Here is a 23,199-nt window from a genome sequence, read left to right on the forward strand (position 1 = left end):
AACCTGAGAAGCTGACTTATACTGGGTCGAGCACATGGGTGGGAAGGGGGAAGCACCATGCCAACAGAGAGGAGAGCTGGCCTGGCGGGCGCAAGCATGACCTGTCGCCTTTGCTAAGTAGGGTCTGCTCTGGTTTGCATTTGAATGGGAGGACTACATGTGTGAGCAGTGGAAGATCTTCCCCTCAGGGAAAGGGGCTGCTCTGGGAAGAGCCCCTGCATCTTTGCATGCAGAAGGTTCCCAGTTCTCTCCCTGGAAGCAGCATCTCCAAGATCAGGCTGAGAGAGAGACTCCTGCCTGCAACCTCGGAGAAGCCGCTGCCAGTCCGTGTGGACAAGACTGAGCAAGAGAGGAGAGCTGGTCTTGTGGTAGCAAGCATGACTTGTCCCCATAGCTAAGCAGGGTCTGCCCTGGTTTGCATTTGAATGGGAGACTTGATGTGTGAGTACTGCAAGATCTTCCCCTCAGGGGATGGAGCTGCTTTGGGAAGAGCATCTAGGTTCCAAGTTCCCTCCCTGGCAGCATCTCCAAGACAGGGCTGAGAGAGATTCCTGCCTGCAACCTTGGAGAAGAAGCCGCTGCCAGTCTGTGCAGACAATCCTGAGAGAGATGGACCAAGGGCCTGACTCGGTATATGGCAGCTTCCTACGTCCCTATGAGATGGACCAAGGGGTCTGACTCGGGTCTAGGCCAGGGCAGCTTCCTCTTGTCCCGAGGACAGGCCTGCTCCACCTGGGCGCCCCCTCCTCCTCCTGGACTACAACTCCCATCCTCCCCGGCCACAGGGGCCGCCCGCCAAGGGGTGATGGGAGTTGTAGGCCAGCCTCTGCCCGCAGGAGCGGAGGAGGAGGAAGAAGAGGACCACGCGAGCGTGGGGGGGGGAGGAGGAGAGAGGGGAGGGCCGCCGCGCCTCCCCCTCAGAGGCCCCGCCGGGCATGGGCTGTGGCGGCCGCCGCCTCCTCCTCCTCCTGCCGCCGGGGCTGCTGCTGCTGCCGGGCGGCCTCCTCCTCGCCTCCCTCCTTCTCCTTCTCCTCCTGCTCCTCCTCCTCCTCCCGCAGCTCCTCCTCCGCCTCCCGCCGCGCAAGATGGCGGCCGGCGCCGGGCCTCACGGGGGAGGCGGCGGCAACGGCAACGGCGGCCTCCCTCCGCCCTCCTCGTCGGGCCCCCACGGGCCGCCGCCTCCTCCTCCTCCGCCCGCCCCCCGCCCGGCCTCCCCTCCGCCCGCCGCCGCCGCCCCTCTCTCCGGCTGCTTCAACGGCCCCGGCGGCGGCGCCTCGGCCCTGCTCCTGCGGCTGCCCGCCTCGCCGCCGCCGCCGCCTCCTCCTCCGCCTCCGGGGGGCCCGACGCAGAACCAGGGCCTGGGGGGCGGGCCCTGCCCGGCTGCGGCCTCCTCCTCGCCGCCTGCTGCTGCTGCTGCTGCTCTGCTGCCGCCCTCGCCCTCCGCCTCCCCGTCCTGCTGCTGCCCGGCGGGGCCTCTCCTGGCGCCCGGCGGCGTTGGCGGGGCCTCCCTCTCCGCCTCGGCCTCCTGCTCGCTGGGCCCCCGGGAGCCGGCCTACAACTGGCAGGCCACGAAGCCGACGGTGCAGGAGCGCTTCGCCTTCCTCTTCAACAACGAGGTGCTCAGCGACGTCCACTTCTTGGTGGGCAAAGGCCGCGCCGGCGCCTCCCGCATCCCCGCCCACAGGTCGGGCCCCCCACGCGGCCTGGGAAGGGGCCTGGGCGGGGGGGGGGGCTTTGTGAAGGGAGGAGCTGTGGGCCTGGGGCCTGAGAGAGGGGAGGGGAGGGGTTGGGGGGCAGCAGAGGGGAGGAGGACGGGCGGGGCGGTGGGGGGAGATGGGGGGATTGGGCTTGGGTCTGCAAGGGGTGGAGGGGGCCGGTGTGGGAGTGGGGGGTTGAGAAGGGTGGGTGGATGGGGTGAGGGGTGGGCTGGGTGGATAGATCTGGGGCTGAGAGCAGCTGGGGGTCTATAAGGAGCAAGTGTGGGCTTCAGAGAGAGGAGTTGGTGGGGGGGAGGCTGTGGGGTGGCTTCCTTTGGGCAGCCAGTGGGGCAGAAGGAGCCGAGGGTTGGGTGGGGTGGGTCTAGGGCTGGGAGCAGGTGGGGGTGAGGGATGGTGGGTTGGATCTTGTGGGGGGGGCGTGGGGATTTGGTGGGGAGAGCCGAGAAAGGGGGCTGGGAGCCTGGGATGGGGTTCTGCCTGGGAGGGGGCTCGGAGGAGCAGGGAATGGGGGGCGAAGATGCTGTGTCAAGGGAAAGACCCGTGCAGTGGGTTCTTGCGGGGTTTTGTAGTGTGCAGAACAGGTTGTTTGGATGTAGACCCCTGGCAGGTGCCATGGGAGCGGGGCCAAAGCCGGTCCCCTGGATGGGGTTGCAAAATGGGTCTGCCATGCCCACATAAGGCAGCTGATCTGGGGCTTTTTTATTTTTTATTTTGGCAGGCAGAGTTGAAAGCTGGGTGCATGCTCCGAAAGTAGCAGGTTGGCAGTTCTGAGATGCTGTGGCGGTTCCCTTGTTATGCGTGACAAAGTAAAAGCATATCCTTCGAGGAGGATGGCCCTTCCAAGGGCCATAGCTCCCTGGCGGTGTGTGTGTGCACTTTGTGCACACATGAGGTCCCAATAGAATTGCTGCCAGCCTGGGCTTGCTTGACTCATTTCATTTGCCTGAGTGGTGGAGATGGTGGCCTTCGGTCTGTGAAGGGGCGAGCAGTCGGGATGCTCCTGGTATCTAGGCAGGGGCTTGAGCCAGGAGACCACTCCCTCCGTGGAGGAAAGAGCGTCATGCACGTAGCAGAGTGCGCTGAACAGGCCATGTGTGTGGTTGCTATAACGATCAGCCTATCTCTTGGCAACGAAATAATCTTGACTCTGTCTTGCTATTGTTGGTTTAATTGGTTTTTATACTTTTATTGCCTGGATGCTTTGCCACTTTGGCCCAAAATAGGTAGCCAAATAGCCCATAAGTAGAATCCTGGAGCATTTTTCAAAATCTCTGGTGGTGCAGCCCACAGGGGGACTATCACGCTGCAGAATGTATATCTGCTTAAGGGAAGCAATTGTGAAATTTAGCATTTCTGTCTGGTGCCTGGGTGTAAAGACGCTAATTAGGCTCACTTGCTTGAAGAAGAGGCAAGCTTCAGTCCCAAGGATGCTTACCTGGGAGTAAGCCACATTGAACACAGTGGGACTTATTTCTGAGTAAACATGTATAGTGTACTTACTACACATGCCCAGACCTTTTCCAGACCTCATGTTTTCTTTTGTGACGTTGAAAATAAATAGTCGTCGCTGTTTGGTTGACAGTCTAAATATTCAGAATTCGCACAATGAAAACAATACGTGGCCGATGATGTTGTGTTTATCATGTCTGACCTCAACAGTTGCATATTTTTGTCCCCAGTTGTTCTTTCAACCTAGAACAACGCCCTTTAACTTGCTGTGTTTGCTAGAGGTCACAGATCCCATGTTAAGCACTGACGAGCATAGACTTCATTATATTTGACATTCAGATTTTGAACTTGGTTATTTTCAGGCAAGATTGAGGAGAAGTTAGGCGGATCTTGGTGCCAGTAGATCTTAGTGCGATTTTCAGTAGATTGGAATGGCTTTCTGACTTCTATTTGTGTAACAGAAAACACCAAAATGCTAAAAAATAATAATAAACGAATCTCCATTTGGAAACGGAAACAAAGAAACCTTGAGAAGGAAAGCCAACACTAGACTTTTGTGTGTGAGGACCAAGCGTTCATTTCTGGTGCTGAAAAGGAATCCCTGAGCAAAGACCCCCTGCTTCTTAATTCAAAGTGTATGTCCACCCCTTTGAGCCACTATTTACGCTTTGCCCCGGTTGGTAGTGGTAGTGGACCTCAGGATTTTAGTGAAACAAAATAGATCCCACAAGCCTGAAGGTCTGCTCACCCCGATTGACATTCTTTTTCTTTACCAAAGAAAAAAGAAAAAAGAAGAGCTGTGATTTTTATCCACCCTGTTGCCAGCTGTGTACAAGAAATTTGGCAGAAGATGAATAACTTGGAGCATAATGCGGCATAATTTGGTTATGACAGGTTTTGTTACTTTGGGGTGGGGAGCAATTGGAGCAGAAATGGCTGCAAGAGCTTCGGAGTGGAACTGAGTGAATTCTGGGCCTCTCTTGTTTTCTGAATGCCAGGTTTGTGCTGGCCGTGGGCAGCGCAGTCTTTGACGCAATGTTCAACGGGGGCATGGCCACAACGTCCACAGAGATAGAACTACCTGACGTCGAGCCGGCTGCCTTCCTCGCCTTGCTGAAGTAAGCTGCTTCCTTCTGTGTGTGTGTGTGTGTGTGGCGGAAGCAATGCAGTTCCCCGAGCCTAAGCAAACCATCCATAGGTAGGCCAGGATGGAGCCACTGTTTTCCCTCCACTTCTTTTAAGGTTCTAGTCCTCATGACTGTGTAGCAAATCTCTTGGGTTTTTAGCTCTGTAGCTCTGCCTCCCTCTCTCTCCTTCTCTCTTATTTCCAATCTCTTTGGCCTTCCTCCTCCCTCTAATTGCTGAACACATTTGCCCTTTCCAGTGTCCATATCCAGCGGTCTTTAGGAGGTGCTTTGGGTAGCACTTAAATACTCAATGGGACTTGGGAGCGCTGAAATGTGTAGATCATATAATACTGGTTGGTTTGTTTTTTGGTTGTTCAGTGTAAACTGCCTTCTGTTTTAACATGGGAAGGCAAAGTAGGCATTACATAAATTTAAAATATTTACCTCTTTTCAGCAGCAACAGAACTTTTCAAGGTAATTTATACAGAAAAAGGAACATGATGGTTCCCTGCCCCAAAGGGCTTACAATCTGAGGCGCCAGCAACAGCCACCAGGAGGGACGCTGTGCTGGGCTGAATGGGGACGCTTGCTCTTCCTTTGCCAAACAGAAGAAAAGCCGCCACTTGAAAAGGGGCCTCTTGGCCCAGTTAGGAGGCATGATTCTCAAACACAAGAGAGCTTGAATATGGTTCCCTGCCCCAAAGGATTTACAGTATAAAAAGAGAGACTCCTGCAACAGCCCCTGGTCAGTTGCTGTGCTGGGCCAGGCTGAAGGCGGGATAGTTGTTCTCCCCTTGCTCAATAGGAAAGAGTCGCCTCCTTAAAAGTGGGCTCTTGGCAGGGGCTCTGAATAAAATAAATGTACCCGTTTGTGTATATATGTATGTGTTCATATATGTTTGTAATGTGGAGGAAGAGGGCTGATCATTCTGGTCCCCAATAACCCTCTGTGCTAACTGAGCTAAGAGGCATCTTTTAAAAGTAGTGATTCTATTTATTGAACAGGGGGAGAGCAACTGGCCCTATCCAGCCCCAGCACAGCGTCCCTCCAGTGGCTGTTGCTGGAGTCAGGTCTATCTTGTGTTTCTTTTTTAGATTGTGAGCCCTTTGGGGACAGGGAGCCATTTTATTTATATCTATGTAAACCACGTTGGGAACTTTTGTTGTAAAGCGGTATATAAATATTTGTCGTATTCGTATTCTGTGTTTTGGTGGGAAAATATTGCCTACCTGAAATTAAAGTTTAGGGGAAAATATACTTCCGGTGCTTTTTAAAGACTTGAGCAGCCTTAAATTCCAGAGTCCTTTGCTGTGCCAAATCTTCATGGAAGAGAGTGTTGGGAGAGGATCTGGAAGACCCGGATTCAAACCCAGACTCCGCCATGACGTTCACTTGGGTGATCCTGGGCCAGTCAGCTCCTCCAGTGTAACTTACCTCATAGGGTTGTTGTGAAGCCAAAATGGGGGCAGAGGAATTGCCACATATTCCCTCCTGAGCTCTGTGGAAGAAGGGGTGATAAAAATGTAAAAATGATCTCTAAGTTGGAGGGGAGAAAAAAGAGAATTTTCCCAGGGAGACAGCAAAGGTATTGAGTTCCCTCGCCTGGTCGTGCAGTCGATGCCTAGAGTGGATTCCCTAAATCATGTGTTTCCACTAGGGATGTGGATGTGGACCGGTTCCATGCAGTCCCGGGAGGGCAGGTTTTTTAAAAAAAAACTTTTAAGGGACAGGGAGGGTGCCTCTTACTTGCCCATCTCTGCCCCACCGCTTCCCCCCACCAGTGCTCTCCCCAAAAATGTGGGTGTGGGGCTACAGCATTCCTCCTTGCAGCCCCATTCAGCATCGCCACGCAAATGGCCGACACACACGTGCGTGGCCATTTGTGTGGCGATGGGACTGCAAGCCCTGCGCCCATGCTTTTTGGGAGAGGCCCAGCAGGGGAAAAGCAGTGGGGCAGGGATGGGCAGGTAGGAGGCACCCTGTCTGTCCCTTAAAGTAACACACACACACCCTGGCCTCCGAACCGGCTTGAATGCCAGCATTTCGAATCGGTTCCGTGCACATCCCTAGTTTCCACTAAACTTTAAAAAAAAATTGTTCTGGATTTTATTTAATGTTTGAAATTGCTATATTTTGCGATGTGTTGGGCTGTATGTAAGCCATGCTGAGTGTTCGTCAAAATGGCAGGAATACTGTAAAAAGTCAGTCCATGTTGAAACAGAACTCCAGCTTCTGCAAGGACTTTAGTGATTCTTGTGGAAGCATACAGCCTTGGTGATACATTTCTATATCTGTGTGCGTGTTACCTACCTTTGCTGCCCAGTGTGGTGTGTTCCCACCGTGTTCAGACAAAGAGAAGTTCCTGGTCCTCATGGTGGCCGAGAATGGCTGGAAACTGTGGAGAAAGAAGAGGTGGCATCTGGGCTTCTAGTGGTCTTGGTTCAAGTATCTGTTTACCAACGAGACAATCTTCCTCTGCTTCTGGTTTGTGGGAGACGACCGGAGTGTGGTACAAAGCAGAGTCCACCTCTGTTTAGTGGGCATAGAAAGGCCTTTGTATGTGGCGGCTAATTTATTCCACGCTGGAGCTGCATCTTCTCGACTTAAAACACTGTTTTATCACAGCCGAATTCTGCTTCCTTCTCTCTTCTCCTCCCATCCATCCAGGTTTCTGTATTCAGATGAGGTTCAGATCGGGCCGGAGACGGTGATGACGACTCTCTACACTGCGAAAAAGTATGCGGTCCCTGCCTTGGAGGCTCACTGTGTGGAATTCCTGAAGAAGAACCTCAGAGCAGACAATGCCTTCATGCTCTTAACGCAGGTATGCTTCGGATCTGTTTGCTGTGCTGGGGGACGAGGCGGAGGAGGCTGGGCTCTGGCCTCCGAACCGAAGGCTGCTTGCCCCCTACGTGGGTGTTGCGCACTCGCAGATCCAGGGGCCGGGGAGGAGTGAAGGGCCACTCAACCCCCCTTCCTGGTGCTGGCCACACCCACTGGGGAGACAGTCTGACGCCAGTGCAGGCAGGGTGGCCAGCAGCAGGAAGCGGGGCCCCTGTGGCCCCTGCCCGCTCCTGGCTGGCAAGTGCTATATTTGCCAGCTGGGGGCGGAAGTGGGGTGGGGGGGGTGCCTGGTGGAGTGGGGAGGGGGCCGGTGTCCCTCTAACAGGGATTCCCAGGTGTTGTTCACTGCAGCTCCCAGCATCCCCAACTGCAATGGCCTTTGGCTGGGGGTCCTTGGGGGGAGGGCACTGGAGGGGACTCCAGTGGCCCAGGGAGCCTGTCTCCCCACTTGTCCCCCCAGGGGTCTGTGCTGCTGCGGATGCTGCTGCTGGGGGTCTCTCTTGTCTCCAGTTGGTGGGGGAGGCACCAGCCCCCTGCCCTCTCCTGACTCCCCAGCGGTGGCCTAGTGGTGCTCTGGGCTTCCATACAGCAGTGCCAGTGTGGCAGTCTCCGCCCGTTTCCTTCTTCACATTAGGAAGTTTATTTATTCATTTAAAACATTTACACCCCACCTCTCCAGTGCACTCCTGCTCGGGGCAGCTCACAACAATAAGATAGACCCAAGATACAATAAAAGTCATACAATCAATTAAATTAAACAAGAAAAGGAAGAAGGAGAAGAAAGGTTTCTGATTAAAAACCACAATCATGAGGTTCAAATGGAAACTGAAAATTATAAAAAGCTAAAGAATCTACCAGAAATAACAAAATAATAATAATAATGGAGCATTTAAAATCCTCCTTAGAAAGGTGCATTTTAAGATGTTTTTTTAAAAACACTGAGGGAGGGAGCATGCAGGAGGTTTTAGGGTGTAAACCCTGTTTAGAGTTTTACGCTGTTGCCTGCAGGAGTTTTTCGGGTCAAGCCTCCTGTCTGCCACCCTGGAGAGCTGCAGCCAGTTGGCACAGGCCAGAACCGAACAACTTTGGCCCTCCAGTTGTTGCCAGACATCACGCCCAGTAGTCAGGGATGATGGGACTTGTAGTCCAGGAACTGCGGGAAGGCCAATGCTGTGCAGCCAGCGCTGAGTGAGATGGACCAAGGGTCTGCCTCAGTTGAAGTTTCTCTGTGGGCTGCCACCCCAGCGCTGCCCATCCCCTAAGGGAAGACCCTTGCAGATCCCTCCTTGGCTTTCTGGCCTAGGTGCCACCATGCAGCAACACCCGCTCTGCCTAAATCCCTCGCTTGCTTGGGGCCACGTTAATGTGAACCAGAGGGACCATTTGACGTAATGGGCTTGGTAACCTCCCCACCACGTGAATGTGGATGTTGAGAGATCTCCCCGTGCTCTGCTTTTCCCAGGGTGCCTCTCCCGACCCTACAGAGAGTGTGGCAGTTGTTTCTTCCTTCCGGAAGCAGAGGGAAGCCAGGCTTTTTCTGACGGGGTTTAATCTCTGCTTGTCCAGAACCTGTGGCCATAAAACTGTGGTGTAGGTGATTTTTTAAAAAAAACGTTTGATTGATCTCCAAGCCGCCTTGTGAAGAGGTGATCTTAAAAGGCAGGATTCGTAAATACGCAAAAACACTTTAGCCTGCTAGGATCTCCCTGTGACTTAGCGAGACCGGAACCAGTTGTGGGAAGCGAGGGCTGTGCCCCCATGCTGTCCTCACGCGCTTGACAGGCGCCGGGCCCCGCTTCCAGCATAACCCCTGTTCCCTGCTGGCTCCCTAGGCCCGGCTTTTTGACGAGCCCCAGCTGGCCAGCCTCTGCCTGGAGAACATCGACAAGAACACGTCCGACGCCATCAACGCAGAAGGGTTCACAGATATCGACCTGGGTACGTGTGTGTGTTTGAATCCTCTCTCTCCCCACCCCGTCTGCAAGCGAGCAGGGCTGTATGTGGCGGAGGCACCGAAAAAGCAGATGACACGGCCCTGGGAGGAGGCAGGCGTGGGCACGCTGCCGACCGGAGGGGTGTTAGAACTCCGGCCTCTGCCAGCCAGAGCCAGGCCAAGCCGTGGCTGGGGGCAGAGATACATGCTGGGCGCTGAGGAGCGGGGTTCCTCTGAGCTGGTGCCCCGAGCCCAGGAGTTTGCTCTCGGGCCCAAACGGAACTCGCAGCCCCCCCCCCCCCCCCGCCCCTGCAAAGATTGACTCCTGGTTCCCCACCCCAAGCGCCCTTGGCTACGGCAGCCTCGTTTAAAGGGCGGGGAAAAGCACGTTGCTGTAGTTACTCTTGCCCAAACCGCCGCACGTGGGAAGCCCTAACTAGTCCACTGCATATTTAGAAGGGCCAGGACTCCATGCTAGAGCTCCTACCTGGCAGGGGGAAGGTCCCGGGTTCAATCCCCGGTGGCATCACCGAGCAGGGCTGGGAAAGGCCCCTGCCTGGAACCCCGGAGAGCCGCTGCCAGTCAGGGTAGGCAAGCCTGAGCGAGGTGGACTAAAGGCCTGACTCAGTAGGAGGCAGCTCGTTTGTCACTATCTGCGTCGGTTTCTTGCTGGGGAAAGGGCCGACGAGAGTCAAGGGGTCAAGGGTCTGACTCTGCAGGAGGCAGCCTCATTTGTTCACGAGGAGCACTCGTAGCTCAGTGGCAGAGGCCCTGCTTTGCAGGCGCAAGGTCCCAGGTCCAGCTCCCTGCAGCATCTTCAGGTGAGGCTGGGAAAGACACCCACCTGAAGCCCCAGATTGCTGCTGGCAGCCACTTGGAGGCCAGGGCGGCTCAACTCCGGCCTCCCTGCAGAGGCTGGCTTACAACTCCCACAATCCCTGGCTATTGGCCACTCTGGCTAGGGATTATGGGAGTTGTAGTCCCAAAACAGCTGGGGGGTACCAAGCAGTCAGTCCGTTCTATTTTTATACCGCTTGATATGTACATCTTGGATAGACCAAGGGCCTGGGAGAAGGAGGCTTCTTGTGGACCTAGCTAGTCAGTTTCGAATTTGTTGATCAGCTGTATTGGTTGTTTGTGATCAAGGAGAGCTTTCCCTCAAGGTGATCAGCATTTTGATACTCATTCTCTGAGAAAATAGTGTAGAAATAAACAACATGGTGCTTTTACAAAAGTTGTTTGTCTTTTATGCCCTCAGCTGTCTTGAGCATTCTGTTTAGAGCGGAAGGGCAGAGTAGGGTTTTTTTTTTTTGGCATTGACTCTCCAGTGAGGGTTGATGTCTCTGTCTGAAACCTTGGGAAGCTGCTGCCAGTCAGTGCAGGCAGTACTGAATTAGGTGGACCAAGGGCCTGACTTGGTAGAAGGCCGCTTCCTCGGCACCAAAAACATTCATTGTGTTGTGGGGCGCACGTTTGTGTGCAAAAGGCTTCTCAGCAGCCCCAGGAAGCTGATGCTGGGCTTGTGATGGCTCCTTGGTCTGATTTGGCAGGGTTTTGTCTTTTTTGGGGGGGGCTAAGTGGAGCCTCCATTTACAGAGGCAGTCTACCTTTGGACGTCCTTTCCCGGGGGACAGGGCCCGCCCTGCTTGTGGGCTTCCTGGAGTTTCGGGAGGAGGGTGCAGGATTAGAGGGGGGTCTTTGTTCTGATTCTGGCTGGACTGGTTTGTTCTTTGAGATGGGCCCTCCAAAGAGTTCAAAAGGGCAATTGAGAGGCAGCTCCCTGGAAGCTTTGTAGACCACAGTCCTGTGGGAGGGGGCTTTGCTTCTTCCCCGGAGAAGGAGCAAGCCGCCGCAGCCCCCTGGTTTGCCCCACTGCAAGGCATGCCCGTGGGTCAGCTTTGGCCGCTAACCCCACTGTCCTTGCCCGGCAGACACGCTGGTTGCCGTCCTGGAGCGGGACACGCTGGGCATCCGCGAAGTGCGCCTCTTCAACGCGGTGGTGCGGTGGTCGGAGGCCGAGTGCCAGCGGCAGCAGCTGCAGGTGGTTCCGGAGAACAAGCGGGAGGCGCTGGGCAAGGCCCTCTCGCTCATCCGCTTCCCCTTGATGACCATCGAGGAGTTTGCTGCTGGTAAGGAGAACCGGAGGGAGGGGCGGGGGGGGCCCGCCTGAGAGGCCCGGGCTGGAAACCCGCCTTGGCCCAGGCGCCCGGAGCATCTTCCCGGTGCAGCCACCCTACCACCCCTGGGCTTCCTTGCAACCGGGGAGTCGGGGAGCGGGGGTGGCGGCCGTGGGGCTTGGAGGGGGGCTGGGGCAGTGGCCGACTCCCCACAGCAGGCCAGAAGGTGGGGGGTCCACTTCAACACTCGAATGTATGCGAACCAACTTGGGCGCCCTGGGGTCTGCTGGGTCCAAAGGCTCTCCCTGGCTTGGCGAACTTTCTCAACTGTACCGTCTTTCAGATGATGAGTTGTGGACCTTTAAACAGATTGAAATCTTTGGCCGGGGGGGGTGGGCTGTGCAGGTGGGCGCGAGGAGGATTGTGCTTCATTACGTCCCGGGATGTAATACTGAATGAAACTGGGTGTTGCTCTTGACAAGATATTAGGAAGAAACTCTTTATCTTGCTTTTTAAAGAAGAAAAGAATGGCTTAAAAAAAGAACGGCTTTATGTCAGCGGGTTCCCGATTATTTAAAACAAGTGTGCCACTTCTGCTGCAGACCTTCAGCTCAGGGGCCCCCTTGGAGGGGTTTTGTGTGTGGGCATCAATTTGATGTTTCAGTTGGGGGGACAGCCGCTTGGCTGAGTAGCACCTGGGACTCTGCCAAGCCCCACTGGTGGTACCCGTCCCACTGGTCGGGAGCCCCTGCTATATGCGCAGCACGTGAAGTGGCCAGGTCCTTGCTGCAGTGAGCGGGATATCCCAATGCGGGACCAGCATCAGGGCTTTGACCAGCACCTGGCTGGATGTGTCTCTGCCTCTCGGCCCTCCCCGTCAGCGGCGGTGTTCCAGCGTGGCACTCAGAAATCTGTGCTCTGTCGTAACCCAACACCTTCGCCGATGGGCAACTGTGCCACGCCCTGCCTAGGGAGCAAATATTTTGGCACGTAGGAAACGTGCTGCGCCCAGCGACTGTGCTGCTGCCAGGGAACTGGAGGCGGACGCCTCGAGCAGTGCATGCTGGCACCTGAGCTGGGGCCAGAGCTGACCCACATGAGCATCCTCCACCCGGGAAGCCTCCTCTCCTTGATGGACAGGAGGGGCTTTTCCTTTGGTTTTCTCGTCCCCAGCAGGCCCTAATCACACCTCATGCTCGGAACATCTTCTCTCTGTTCTCCTTTTAAACTTCCAGCTTATGAGAGTTGAATTTCGCACTGGCTTTCAAAAGCCGAAAGGGTCAAGATAAGAGGGGGAAACCTCCGAAACTGAGCTACTGTATTTATCTAAATCAAACTGGGTTTCCCCCAAGTTTTTTGATATTTATTTATTTTATTTTACCTTTTATATCCCGCTCTTCCTCCCAGGAGCCCAGAGTGGTGTACTACATACTTAGGTTTCTGCTCACAACAACCCTGTGAAGTAGGTTAGGCTGAGAGAGGAGTGACTGGCCCAGAGTCACTCACCCAGCTAGTCTCATGGCTGCTGAATGGGGATTTGATTGAACTCGGGTCTCCCCGGTCCTAGTCCAGCATTCTAACCACTACACCACACTGGCTCCATTGGCAATTATTGGCAATCAGGAGGCCATCTTAAATCCAAGTCCTCTTCCTTTTGAGTAAATGCAGGTCCAGTTTAGCCTGTTCCTAACCTCCACTTTTTAAGGGGGTTGTCTTAAATTCAGTCGTCTTTGATTCAAATAAATAGGGTAATGTGTGATATGCAAGACATTTAGTTTAAAGCCTGTGGATTCTAGATCTCTTTTTCCAAGTGTGTGTTGCTTAGGATTGCAGCCTGAGTGAAAACTGGAGGGAAAATTGTTTCCAAGCTTGCTTGTTTTTCTCTGGGCGCCACTTTTCTGCTGCCCATTTCATCCCGTTTAATCTGTCAAGGTTTAACTTCCTCCCACACCAACCTGGGACTTGTAGCTTTTCTGAGCCCTTTGGGGCCAAGAATCACCCGCCAAAGCGTTTTCACTGCCGGAGTTTCCTTGAGTCGGTCTGCCTGGTTGCTGATGGCGAGTTGAGGTCTCCTGTGGGCAATCAGCCAGGCCAGCTTTTGGTAACTGGGAAGAGAGTTGGAGGTGGGTCCCCCTTCCCCCCCCCCCCGGATGTTGATGTGGGTGGATGAAAGCAGGTGGACACAGACAGGTGAGCCAGAGCTTTTGGGGACTGATCTGCAAGCCAGGTTGAGCAGGTGTTGACCTTAAACCAGGGCAAGATCCTGGTCTGGTACAAATCTGAGCACAAAACAGCGTGCTGTCGTGGTTAGAGCGCTGGACTTGGGCCCGGGAGGCCCGGATTCAAGTCTCCGCGCAGCCACGAAGTGGGGTGACCATGGAGCAGTCCCTTTCTCGGCCTAGCCTACTCCGCAGAGTGGTTCTGAGGATGAAGCGGATGGGGAGGGAAGAACTGTTTGTAGCAGGGATGGAAACGGGATGCGGCCTCAGAATCTCAGCACAATCCCTTTAGAACGGAGTCCCCAGGCCCATCCCTCCCGCTCCTCTGCTCACCGCCATCGCTGTCTTTGTGGCGTTCCTTCCGACTATCAGCGCCCTCTGCCCCCAGCTGCCTCCATGTGGCTCCGGCATGCACATGGCCTCCGCGCATGCGTGGCACCACATGTCCGTCCCCCCCCCCGCTGACCACACTGACCATGCAAACCGCCGTCATGCACGTGCGGAGGTCCTGTGTGCTGGCGCCTCATGGGGGCAGCTGGGAGAGAGAGCCACTGGCACACGGTGAGAGCTGGGGGAAGTGGCGTGGCAGCAAGCAGAGGAGGAGCCGGGAGGGACCCTCTCTCCTCGGTGTGAAAGGGGCTGTGGCAACCCTCAGGGATCGTGCTGAAATTAGAAAGGGATTGTGCTGCAGTTTGGTCTCCGGATCGCGTTGCGAGCACATGCCTCGTGTGTAGTACTCTGAATGGGAGAGCTGTTCTTGTGACAGCAAGCAAGAATGGTCCCCTTTGCTAAGCAGGGTCCACCCTGGTTTGCATTTGAAGGGGAGATGTGTGAGCACTGTAAGGCATTTCCCCAAGTGGATGGGGCCGCTCTGGGAAGAGCGTGTTCCTGCTTGCAGTTCCCTCCCTGGCGGCGTCTCCCGATAGGGCTGGAAGAGACTCCTGCCTGTAACCTCGGGGAAGCTGCTGCCAGTTTGTGTAGGCAGTCCTGAGCAAGACGGACCGAGGCTCTGATTCGCTAGAAGGCAGCTTCCTATGAGGTTCCTAAGCGGGGATGGGCTTCATTTAAAGGCAAAATAGGCCAACATTGCTCAGAGGTGCCGTTGTCTTCTGCTGCCTTTTCCAGGGCCGGCCCAGTCAGGCATCCTCACCGACCGCGAGGTGGTCAGCCTGTTCCTCCACTTCACGGTCAACCCCAAGCCCCGGGTGGAGTTCATCGACCGGCCCCGCTGCTGCCTGCGTGGGAAGGAGTGCAGCATCAACCGCTTCCAGCAGGTGGAGAGCCGCTGGGGATACAGCGGGACCAGCGACCGGATAAGGTGGGCTTTCCTCTTCCCCACCAGCAGCCTCTGGCTCCCAAGCGGTACCGAGGCGGTTGGTTCCTGAATCGGGCATCTGTGCATCAGCATTGATAAATATCTGTTGGACTACAACTCCTGTTATCCCGAGCCACTGTGTCCAAGGATGATGGGAGTTGTAGTCCAACGCTTATGGACACTGCTTGAAGCTTGGCTCAGCTTTGGGGAATGCAGCTGCAGAAATTGGGAATTCATTGTTTTGGGGCAGGGTCAAACAGAGGCAAGAGTGAATTTAAATGAAAGGTGGCTAGCAGTTCCAATACACATTTACAAACACCTCTGGTGAGGAAAACCTGAGATTCCCTCCCTCCCTCTGAATATATGTCAGCTCTGACTAGGCCTCTGACAGCATATGAAGCATGACAGAGGTTTACAGAATGTCTTGTGCGGGAGAAAGTGCAGGGGGAGAGAGGTTTTCCTTTCTATTGTAATCCGAGGACTATGCATCATTTGGTGAAATTTGGGGCAGGCAAGATATATTTTGACACAATGCAAAATGATGAGATTTGCTGCCAGTGGCATAGATAGCTTCAAGAGGGGATTAGACTTGGGGATTAGCCATGATGGTTAGGTAGAACCTCCATGTTCAAAGATAGTCTACCTCGGAGTACTTCCCCCCCCCCACTCCGAGGCAAGTAGGGGGAAAGCTTCTGCCTTCATGCCCTGCCTGTGGGCTTCCCAGGGGCCTCTGGCTGGCTGCTCTTGGAAGCAGTATGCTTGGGGACCTGTGGTCTGATTCAGCTAGTTCTTCTGATGCTCTTGGTCGCAGACTGGGTGAGACCACTGTAGACGGAGAAGGCTCCCGCCTGCTCAGCTGGTGCAAGATTTCATCAGCTTGTATTTCTGTTCACTTGACCCTTTCCTGTCTGTGTTCTTCTCTTTCTCTCTCTCTCGTCTGCCAGGTTCTCTGTCAACAAAAGGATATTTATAGTTGGCTTTGGCTTGTACGGCTCGATTCATGGCCCGACGGATTATCAAGTAAACATACAGGTAGAACACCTTGAAATGCTTTCACTTAGGTACCCATGGGCGAGAGCGGTGGGACGTCCAGCACACAGCATGTGCAAATGCGTTGACTGAACCTGTCCCCTCCAGAGGAGCACCCTGGCTCTGTAAGCTTGTGGTCCGTGTTAACTTGTGGCCAGGGTAATCGTGAGGAGCTGCTACTACTACTACTACTACGAATATTTATATACTTTTCAACAAAAGTTCCCAAATGCTTAACAAAAGTCCCCAAAGCAGTTTACATAGATGTAAGTACAGTGGACCCTCAACTTACGAACTACTCGACATCCGTAGTTTTCGACTTACGAACGACAAAAATGACCGGAAGTCGTTGCCGGTTTAGATGCGGCTTCCTCGACTTACGAATTTTTAGATGCGGTTTCCTCGACTTACGAATGTTTCCAGACCTCCGTGGGTGCGCTTTTCGACTTACGAAAATTTCGACCTACGAACGTGCGTTCGGAACGGATTAACTTCGTAAGTCGAGGGTCCACTGTAAATAGAATGGCTCTCTGTCCCCAAAAGGATCACAATCTAAAAAAGAAACATAAGACACACACCAGCAACAACCACTGGAGGGATGCTGTGCTGGGGACGGATAAGGCCAGTTGCTCTCCCCTTGCTCAGCAAAGAGAATCCTCACTTTAAAAAGGTTCCTCTTTGCTCAGGTTAGACACCTGCTGACTACATGGAAATCCCTTGGCTCTGAGCAAGCGAAATGTGTATGGGAGGGGTATAGTGGACGAGGTCTCCAACTGAAGACAGATGCCCGAAAACAGCGAACCGGGTTGTGGCTTCCTTGCTGAACCACACGAGGGAAGCTTCCCTGAAGGTCTGGGCCAGGGGCGTCAAGCTCAGTTGGGTGGTGGCCAGGCTCTGATTCAAGGCACCTCCAGGGGGCTGCCTGTAGCCTGTTAGTTCATCCTGGCTGGTCCTAAGGCTTTCTCCAGAGACACCGCTCTCTTACAAAGGACGGCAGCGAAGCAGGGGGTAAGTGGGAAGGGGGAAACCTGCAGAGGACTGGCGTTTTGGGTGGTATAGAAATGGCGAAGTAAATAAAGTGTGCCATTCTGGCCAGGGACGGGGTGAGGTACAGATCCTCCAGGGCCTTTGGCAGCCGGAAGGTGGGTTGGTGTCGCCTCCGGCCCCAGGGAGGAGAAACCAGGCCAGGGAGGAGGGAGAGGATGAAGAGGCCGGCTGCTCTGTGCTGTCCCTGGCAGGGCAGGCGCGTGTGTGTGAAGTGAGGAGGCGAAGGCGGGGTGTGTGGGGAGGAGGGGCAGAGCGCGAGAGGCGTCCGTCAGGAGGGCGCAAGCCCCCTCGGCACACTCCTTAAGAGATACAGGCTGTGTTGGCACGATGCCACCCCCCCCCCGTGCCCATCTGCTTGCAGCCCCCTCCTCTGCGGGCTGCAGGTTTGACACCCCTGGTCTGGAGAACTACAGAACTGGAACCTTTTCTCTTGGCAAGAGATTCGTATTTTCGCGAAGCTTCCCTCTCACAGGGCTTTTCATAAAATGGCATTCGGGTCCAGCATTGGGAAAGAAACTGTTGTTTCCACAGGCTGCAGGCAGAGGTTTTTTCTCCCCTCAAGTCTTTCCTAGTGACTCTTGCTCTTCGGAGACTTCCGAAGCCACGGAGTAGGACTCAGTGGTGCTCAGTCCTCAATGAAGCAAAGACTTGCATTCTGCTCATGGTTGGCTTAAAAATGAGCAAGAGGCTATAATCCAGGAATGGCCAGCCAGCTGTTGCTGGACTACAATGCCCATCATCCCCAGCCACCAATCAGGAGACTCTTGTGGGCTTGATGGACCAATGGGCTGGCTCGATATAAGGCAGCGACTTGTATTCCTATGCAAGGGGAGATTGAAGCCTGTGCGTTGATTCGTACTTCTGAGCTTTCCTTTCTTCCTGCTTATTTTGTGGGGTTTTGTGTGTGTGTGTGTGTGTGTGTGTGTGTGTGTGTGTGTGTGGATGTGGATGTCCCCCTTTTCAGATTATTCACACAGACAGTAATACCGTCCTGGGCCAGAACGACACGGGGTTCAGCTGCGATGGATCCTCCAACACGTTCCGAGTCATGTTTAAGGAGCCAGTTGAGATCCTGCCCACTGTCAGCTATACGGCCTGTGCCACGTTGAAGGTGACTGTGGGTGGTGGGGAGCCGGGCGGGAGAGGGTTGAGCCCCGGGGGGGTGGGGGGGTGGGGGGCATTTTGCATAAGTTCGCTTTGGGACCTCTGAAGGTGTGCTTTGCCCACAGGGGGTGGGGTGGGGAGAGTGTGGGTGGGCGGCGGCAGTGGCAGTAGGAGTCAGCTGGAACGAAGAAAGCTGGGGAGTAAGCCAGGAGTGGATCTTCATGTGAAAGGATTGGGAGTTCAGTCATTATGATCATTATTATTACATTTATCTCCCGCTCTTCCTCCCAGGAGCCCAGAGTGGTGCACTACATACTTAAGTTTCTCTTTCACAACAACCCTGTGAAGTTGGCTAGGCTGAGAGAGAAGTGACTGGCCCAGAGTCACCCAGCTAGTCTCATGGCTGAATGGGGATTTGAACTCGGGTCTCCCCAGTCCTAGTCCAGCACTCTAACCACTACACCACGCTGGCTCTCATGGCACTGGGGAGGGGGGAATGCAGAAGATTCCTGTGCTAAGACCCTCTGTTCCTAGAACTCCGTGTGCTCAGGGATTCCCTTTCTTCCATTCGAAGGGCACGTTCACCCCACTCCCTCCCAGTCGCTGTTTGCAGGTGGCTTCAGTTGGGGGATCTCTGGACCCTAATCAAGAAAAACCCAGCCAGGCTGCTTTGCGTTGGCCGTTGCTGGCCGGGACTGGGAGGGCCTGCAAGCCTCCTCAAGGGCCATAGCTTGGGGCTAGAGCCCTCGCTTGGCTTGCAGAAGGCTGGGGAAGACCCTCCTCTGCCTGAAAGCCCGGACAGCGGCTTCCAGTCGGGGATACGGAGCTAGGCGGACCCAGGGCCCGACTCGCCACAAGGCAGCATCCGAGGCAGGGCTGTCCTTCGGGCAGGGCAGGCAGGGCGACCGCCCCAGGCCCCTACTCTTTTAACCCCCAGGAGAATGAATGGGAAGGGGGCCCCGCACTGGCAGATTGGCCTCGGGCCCCACGCCAGAGCTCTCCAAGAACCGCCCTGGTCCTCGGTCCCTAACCGCCCGTCCTTTCCCTCTCTCCGGCCACGAATTCAGGGCCCGGATTCCCACTACGGAACCAAAGGGCTGCGTAAAGTGATCCACGAGTCGCCGACGACGGGCGCCAAGACCTGCTTCACCTTCTGCTACGCCGCCGGCAACAACAACGGCACCTCCGTGGAGGATGGGCAGATCCCAGAGGTCATCTTCTACACGTAGGGCCGCTGCCTCCTCTCAGAGCTGCCGCCGGCCGGGTGTGCCGCTTCCCCCCGCGCCTCGCCTCGCATGCCCTCCCAAGCTTCAGACGGACGCCTTGCCATGCCAGACGGGGGAGGCCTGCTCGCCAGCGGACCGAGCCGGACAGGCACTGCAGGAGGCGCACGGAGGGGCTGCCCCCTGGGTCCAGCCTTGACTGGGGTGAGCAGTGCCTTCCGTTTTTGTCCGGGCAGTCCGACGTGACGTTCGTTTCATTGCAATGAATGTAGCTGCTTTGACATCTGGCTGGCGGTGGCGAAATTCTTTTTGCGAGAGGACAATCCCCACCAAGGAGATCCCTCCCCACGACTCTGCACGCCAACCCTCCCAGGTTGGTCGGAGGGCTGAGGTGTCAGGCACCTGCTGCTGCCTCCCACGAGGCCAGGAGAGGGTCTGGCGGGGACAGGCGGCCTCCTCTCGGAGGTGCTTTGGGCTCTACCTGACGCTGAGGGCAGACTCTTTTGAGGGACCTAAGCAGCATTTCGAGACAATCCTGGATTCTGAATGGATGGTGCAAGATCACCTTCTGGCTTTGGTCGGACTGTGGGCAGAGTTAAGGGGAGGCCGGGAGATCTGCCTTTGGGAGCCAGCGGCCCAGCCCTCCAGATCTGCTTTTGCTGCCTGGCTGGTTCCTGGAATCCTCCGAAGAGGTGACGGCTTCCCCGCAAGCCGTCTTTGGTAGGAGGAGAGCCACACCCTCCTTGACCTTGAAACGGTGTGCGAGAGAGAAGCGTCCGAAGTCCCCGGACTCCACTCCTCGGTGTGTTTTCTGCTGCTGCTAAACTACTGCAACTTAACAATGCATTCGACCCTCCGACTGCGTCTCCTCTCTCGCTCTCCATGCATCCTTTTAAGAAGCTGGCGCTGAGCCCCCATTTGCAAATGGGGAGGGGAAGGTGGGTGGCTTCCAGGCTCTACCTTACACTGAAGGTTAAGGTGCCGGTTTGGAAATGTTGTCTCCGCTGAGCTGCTCAAGCTCGAGAGAACGTCTCCTTCAGTCTGGGCGGGAGTGGTGCGTTTTCTCCGCAGCTTTTTCACTGCCGCTAGCTGTGCAGCGGCCTTTGCAGCCTCAGCTACCCAATGCCCGTCTCCAAGGGACCTGATTCCTGACCGTCCTTTGCCAAGCAGCGTTGCTTCCGTTCAGAAGCACCATTCCGCCTCCCTCCCCCGTTCCTCGTCCCTTTGCAGCACGGGCTGCTGAACCTGCTGTCCGTTGCCAGCAGTATTTTCCTGTTCCCGGATAGAAGTTGAGGGTGTTTTCCCAAAGCCATTTATGGGGCAGTTTGCTCTTAAAAAATAAAAATAAAAATTAAAAGAAAGAAAACAGAATGGTGGGGCTGGACTCACTTGGGAAGCAGGAATAACTGTGATTTGCCCATTTGCCCAGCTGCTTTCTCTCAGCAAAAACCCCTCCCCGTAGATGTCTGTGCAGTTGGCCTTGTGAATGGATTCTTACCTGCCTTAGCAAAGAGCCTCTCTTCACAATCGGAGTGGAGTGTATGCAGAAGAGCAAAGAACGGTTCCCACTTTGGATACCGGGGGAAGCTGCAGGTTTGCAGGGAAACAACTCCACACACTTGGAGCTCTTGACCAAGGTTTGTCCTTGCACGAGAAGATGGATCTTCCCCCCCCCCCCGCCTGTTTCTGTCTCTGCCATTCTGTGGCTAGCCCTACGCTCCAAATTGCTTTTCAACTGTTTTTTTTTTTAACAGCCAGGAAGCTCCCTAAAGGGGAGAGCAGTTTTCCAAATGATACCTCCCAAACTTCTGGAGAGAGGAGGTGCTGTATTCTCAGAGTGGTCCAAGCGTCTCTTGCAAAGGGGTCCCCTTGCGGAAGCCTTTGCTTCAGCCCAGTGGTAACTGCTGGTTCCCCAAAGGTCCTTGGGCCAAATGCCTGTGCTTCAACGCACCCCCCACCCCCGGGCAGCAGTCCTGCCCGCTTCGCCGTGTGCCAATATGGCCAGTATCAACAGTGGGTCCACTTTTGTGCTCCCTGAGTTCCTTTCCCCCCTTGGCCACCTCGCTCCAAGGGGGAGCAGCTCCGGTGCCCTTTTGGTGGGACGGATGTCGCTTGCTTGTGTGCTTCCCCCACAAGGAGGGATCCTCAACCTCCTCTCACACCCTCTCCCTTCCTGAAGATGTGCATTTCCTCAGCTGTGTACATAGCCCACCCCTGTAGAGAGAGACTCGCTGAATGGGTTCCAGACCGGTCTTGCAACCATTGGGAAGCCTCACGCTTGAAGAATATGACCCCCGATGTGACTTCTGCAAGTTGGTTATGGAGCACCCACCCACCCTCTCCGTCTCGATTAGTGGACTGCTGTTGGCATGTCTGAACACCAGACAGGAAGGGTCCTGCACCGTTCATCATCTTGTGCCCTCTCCCCTGACCGGCTGCTTGTTCCTTGCTGTTGACCATACCCAGGCCCACCACAGAGGGTCTCTCCCCTCCCCTAGCCAGTTTCCAGAAGTCAGGGGCCATCCTGGGTGGTGTGCTCCATATAATGAATGTATCCAATGCTGTTACACACTTTCTCCCCGCTTTTCGACTTGTAAATAGGGAATCAATAAAGGCAACCAGATTGTCTTTAAAGCAGTGTTTCTCTTTGCAGGGGCGGGTGGCCGGGGAGGGCAGTGCCAGGGAAGTAGTCAATATGTGGAAACTATTTAAAAATAGCTGGCTGCCCATTTCAGAGAGCCGAGAGGCCGAGCATGTGTGTGATGAACTAAAATAGCCACACAGTTGGAGGAGGTGGTGGGGAAGCCAAGGACTTGGAGGAGCGCTGGTCTGGTGGTAGCAAGCATGACTTGTCCCCTTAGCTAAGCAGGGTCCACCCTGGTTGCATATGAATGGGAGACTAGAAGTGTGAGCACTGGGAGATATTCCCCTCATCAGGGGATGGAGCCGCTCTGGGAAGAGCATAAAGTTCCAAGTTCCCTCCCTGGCAGCATCTCCAAGATAGGGCTGAGAGAGATTCCTGGCTGCAACCTTGGAGAAGCCATTTTCAGTCTGTGAAGACAATCCTGAGCTAGATAGACCAATGGTCTGATTCAGTATATGGCAGCTTCCTATGTTCCTATGACTGGTCCTCTCCAGTGACGACAACCTTGAGGCAAAGGCCGGGTCACTGCTGGTCTAAAATACCATGAGCACCTCCAGTTTTAGATGATCTGCTAACAGGCAAGCTTCTGCCTACATTTATCCTGTTAGAAAAGGGGTTAGAGTGTACACACACACCCTCTAGTACAGGCCTGCACAACATAAAGACCAGGGCCTCAATCAGCCTTTCCCCGACTCCTAGCATTACCTTTCATTCCTATTTTTATTTGAATGTAATGTGCTGAAAATTGACCTTGGCCCCTTCACACCAAGACATGGTTGGTTCTGCAACGGAGGCATTTGATTTGTGTACCCCCGCCCCGTAGAATTAGTGAGGTGGTCATCGAGGGAAGGGAAGGAGATCTTATCCCTTCCCGTAATACCAGCACTGAAACCAAACAGCAGGTCTCCTGTACGCTTAACCAGGATCGTGCAACAGAGCCTCCCTGTTCTGAAGCTCTCTCATCTTGGAGTATCAGTAGCCAGGGGCTGAAAAAGGAGAGGTCTTTAACCTAGCTCAGAAGCTCACAAATGGGCACCAAGTCATCCCTTGTTGAAAATGAGGTACGGGACCAGAGACGTCTCGCGGCTCCAAATGGAGAAAGGGTGCACCGCTGTTAAGGGTCTCTGTTGGCTGGTAGCCATAGAAGTTGGAAAGGGATCTGCCCCCTACAGAGGTTGGGGACGCACATTCAGACAGCTTTGCTAGAAGCCAGATTGGATGTGACTTTTCTTCGCAAGCAACCCCACTCCCTTCATAAGAACTCCCCCCCCCCCCCGTTTCCCAAGCTCCTTGAACCCTAAAAAAACACAAAGAACCATCCTTGAAGCATATTTTAAAGTTATTATTTTTTTTAATTTTTGGTTTTTCAAGATTTTTTCTTTTTTGAATTTTTTTTTAAAAAGCCCCTAATTTCTATGGCCTCAAGGAA

At 54.7% G+C, this 23,199-nt stretch overlaps 1 protein-coding gene across 2 annotated transcripts; it reads left to right on the forward strand.

The window, feature by feature from the left end:
• The first annotated feature begins 854 nt into the window (after positions 1 to 854).
• BTBD2 (BTB domain containing 2) lies at positions 855 to 21,760 on the forward strand. 2 transcript variants are annotated; one of them, XM_053297127.1, is made up of 9 exons: positions 855 to 1,684; positions 4,166 to 4,285; positions 6,963 to 7,119; positions 8,972 to 9,077; positions 11,004 to 11,201; positions 14,534 to 14,726; positions 15,668 to 15,755; positions 17,764 to 17,910; positions 18,971 to 21,760. In XM_053297127.1, exons 1-9 carry the CDS (start codon positions 936 to 938, stop codon positions 19,130 to 19,132), a joined length of 1,920 nt encoding a protein of 639 aa, XP_053153102.1. In that variant the 5' UTR covers positions 855 to 935; the 3' UTR covers positions 19,133 to 21,760. The 2 variants fall into 2 exon arrangements, with proteins under 2 accessions (XP_053153102.1, XP_053153103.1); XM_053297128.1 differs by lacking the exon at positions 4,166 to 4,285.
• The last annotated feature ends 1,439 nt before the right edge of the window (positions 21,761 to 23,199 follow it).

This window comes from Hemicordylus capensis, chromosome 2, assembly GCF_027244095.1.
Source record: "Hemicordylus capensis ecotype Gifberg chromosome 2, rHemCap1.1.pri, whole genome shotgun sequence".
NCBI lineage: Eukaryota > Metazoa > Chordata > Lepidosauria > Squamata > Cordylidae > Hemicordylus > Hemicordylus capensis.